Here is a 2,693-nt window from a genome sequence, read left to right on the forward strand (position 1 = left end):
AATGCCCCCTTCAATTGGAGTGCTTTCCCAACGGGCCTCTTCTTCCAATGCACGCAAGTAGAATGCACAGAGAGTCCTCTAATGTCTAAGGAAGATCTCTCCTTTCCCAGGGGCCCTCAGTTCCCACCGTGTTTCTGTGACTTATATTCATTTCCCTTATCTCCCAGATCCGTTCTGGCTACTTTGATGAGAGGTATGTATTGTCCTCTAGAGTCAGAACTGGCCGAAGCATCCGAGGACTCAGTCTGCCTCCAGCTTGCACTCGAGCAGAGCGACGGGAGGTGGAACGTGTTGTGGTGGATGCACTGAGTGGCCTGAAGGGTGACCTGGCTGGACGTTACTATAGGCTCAGTGAGATGACAGAGGCTGAACAGCAGCAGCTGATTGATGTGAGGGTCTTAAGAGGGCGCTGGTTGGTGGGAGCAGATGGAAAAAAGAGCCAGAGGGAAGGCTAGGCCAGATGAGACATGGGCTCTGAGAGGCCCAGGGGCCACCGTGAAGATTCTTAACCCAAGTCCCGTTACTCTTCCCAGGACCACTTTCTGTTTGATAAGCCTGTGTCCCCATTGCTGACTGCAGCAGGAATGGCTCGAGACTGGCCAGATGCTCGTGGAATTTGGTATGAGGCTGCTCCTTACCTCTTTTGTCTTCATGCCCTCATAAATGCTTTTTTTTTTCCCCTCTATCTCTCCCAATTCTTCCCTTGCCTCTTGAACACTGTCCCTCTCCTGCCCTCAGGCACAATAATGAGAAGAGCTTCCTGATCTGGGTGAATGAGGAGGATCATACACGGGTCATCTCCATGGAGAAGGGTGGCAACATGAAGAGAGTGTTTGAAAGATTCTGCCGAGGCCTCAAAGAGGTTGGAAAAGATTGTGTAGGGGAACTAGGTGGGAGGACATAAGGAAAACCAAAGAGTAGCATAAATAGATTATGTAATTTATTAACCCACCCAGGACATGTCTAATAGTAAAAAGGACTATCTAGGACTCACTCTAGGAATAAAGGTATAAACCAGCTGGGACCATACTGGGAAAACCAGGACATGTGGTCACCCTAAGATTAGGAAAAGAAAGAGTGTCAGGAACCTTAGGAAGTGAATAGGGCAGTTGCCAGATAATGCAAGAAAGGAATAACTGAGATGTCAGGTCAGTGCCTGGGATGTATGCAGTGGAATGGTGAGGTGTGCAGATAAGGAAAACATTTGAGCTTAGACTGATGTTGGCAGGGAGAGGTTGCTGTGTTCACGACTTTAATATAACCATCCAGGTCTGAGCCAATGTAGGCCTTGACTCTGGGTTCTATCATTCTTGTTAGAGTATCAGGTCGAGGCTTTAAGTTGAGAGTTGGGAGAGAGACTGGGGAAGGTGGAGGATAGAATGGTTCGAGTTCTAGAATATGTGGCTCTATATGAGAGGTTGAACTGAATCATCAATCCTACATAGACTGGGTCTCCATATTCAAGTCTACATTAGAAATCCCCATAAACTCAATTCAATTCTTACTGTATGTTCTCAAACATACAGTTCTATTTTAGGTTTGCAAAGAAAAAGGGCTCCTCTTTTAGATTCTGAGAAGTTTCTACTATTTTAGGCAAGTAATAGATAACATATTCTGACTATGAGTGGGTCGGGAAGTACCTTTAAATTATATGCCTCAGTTTCCTCACTATAAATTGGGATAATGAGATTTTCTACATTTTAGGTTGTTGTGGGGATTAAATGAAATACAGATAAAGTACTTGGTCCAAAGTAAGTGCTTAATAAGTGTTAAAGTGTTAGCTGCATTATTATTCTAGATGGAAGGGTTTCCCCCATGTTCAGCATGTAAGATATGCCCTATGCCATGGTTCTTTCTGAACTATAAACAGGATCCTTTTACTCACGTTGGGTAGTGGTCTTTGTGACCGTCACTCTGGTAGATCCCTTGTCTCTTCAACTCTAATAGTCATCTTCATGACTACGTGGTTAATTGAAGCAAAACGCCTTCCCCCTGCCCCTATGAATCTGGCTTTTCTGCTCTGTTTTCATCTTTCTCTGCATTGACACAGGTGCTCCGTTCACAGCTAACAGAACGTTATCTTACCTCTTCCTGGCAAAGCTTACACCTTCATCTTCTGTCTGAAAGGACCCTTCCAAGCTCTAGGCTCATTAGCAAAGCAAAGATAATTGATGCATGCAGAACTCATTGAATAATCAGTCCTCTCTCAGTTCAGTTTACCACCTCTGTTCATTTCCCTAGATCATCCCTAATACACCACTCCTTCGAGTTTTCTTCTTTCACATATTATTTCACAATCTCATTATTATGCACATCATAATTTTGCATCATGCATGCATGAAAACAATAACAAGTCATTTTCATTAAAAAAGACCAGTGTCATCCATTCACAGCCAAGTTTCTGTTCTAGACATATTTCTAGTGTTCTTGTGTGTCTAGCTAAGGGAGGGTCCAGGGTTAATGAAATATCCCTGATTTTTCATTAACAAAACCTTTGTGGACTCAGGTGGAGCGACTTATCCAAGAACGTGGCTGGGAGTTCATGTGGAATGAGCGTTTGGGATACATCTTGACCTGTCCATCTAACCTGGGCACTGGACTTCGGGCAGGAGTGCACATCAAACTGCCCCTGCTAAGCAAAGTAAAGGAGTTGTGGGGTTACAGAGGGGTGTGAGTAAGGAAGGGTGGGTTGT

At 44.4% G+C, this 2,693-nt stretch overlaps 1 protein-coding gene across 1 annotated transcript in view; it reads left to right on the top strand.

The window, feature by feature from the left end:
* The window catches only part of LOC105537372 (creatine kinase U-type, mitochondrial-like), a 5,335-nt gene extending 2,661 nt beyond the window's left edge, over nucleotides 1-2,674 (top strand). Inside the window, exons 5-7 of the mRNA XM_011976945.1 lie at nucleotides 534-619; nucleotides 739-862; nucleotides 2,507-2,674. Of these exons, the coding sequence (XP_011832335.1) occupies nucleotides 534-619; nucleotides 739-862; nucleotides 2,507-2,674 (378 nt within the window). The remainder of the gene's footprint in view (nucleotides 1-533; nucleotides 620-738; nucleotides 863-2,506) is intronic.
* Nucleotides 2,675-2,693: the final 19 nt, after the last annotated feature.

This window comes from Mandrillus leucophaeus, unplaced genomic scaffold (genome assembly GCF_000951045.1).
Source record: "Mandrillus leucophaeus isolate KB7577 unplaced genomic scaffold, Mleu.le_1.0 Scaffold1712, whole genome shotgun sequence".
NCBI classification, from domain to species: domain Eukaryota; kingdom Metazoa; phylum Chordata; class Mammalia; order Primates; family Cercopithecidae; genus Mandrillus; species Mandrillus leucophaeus.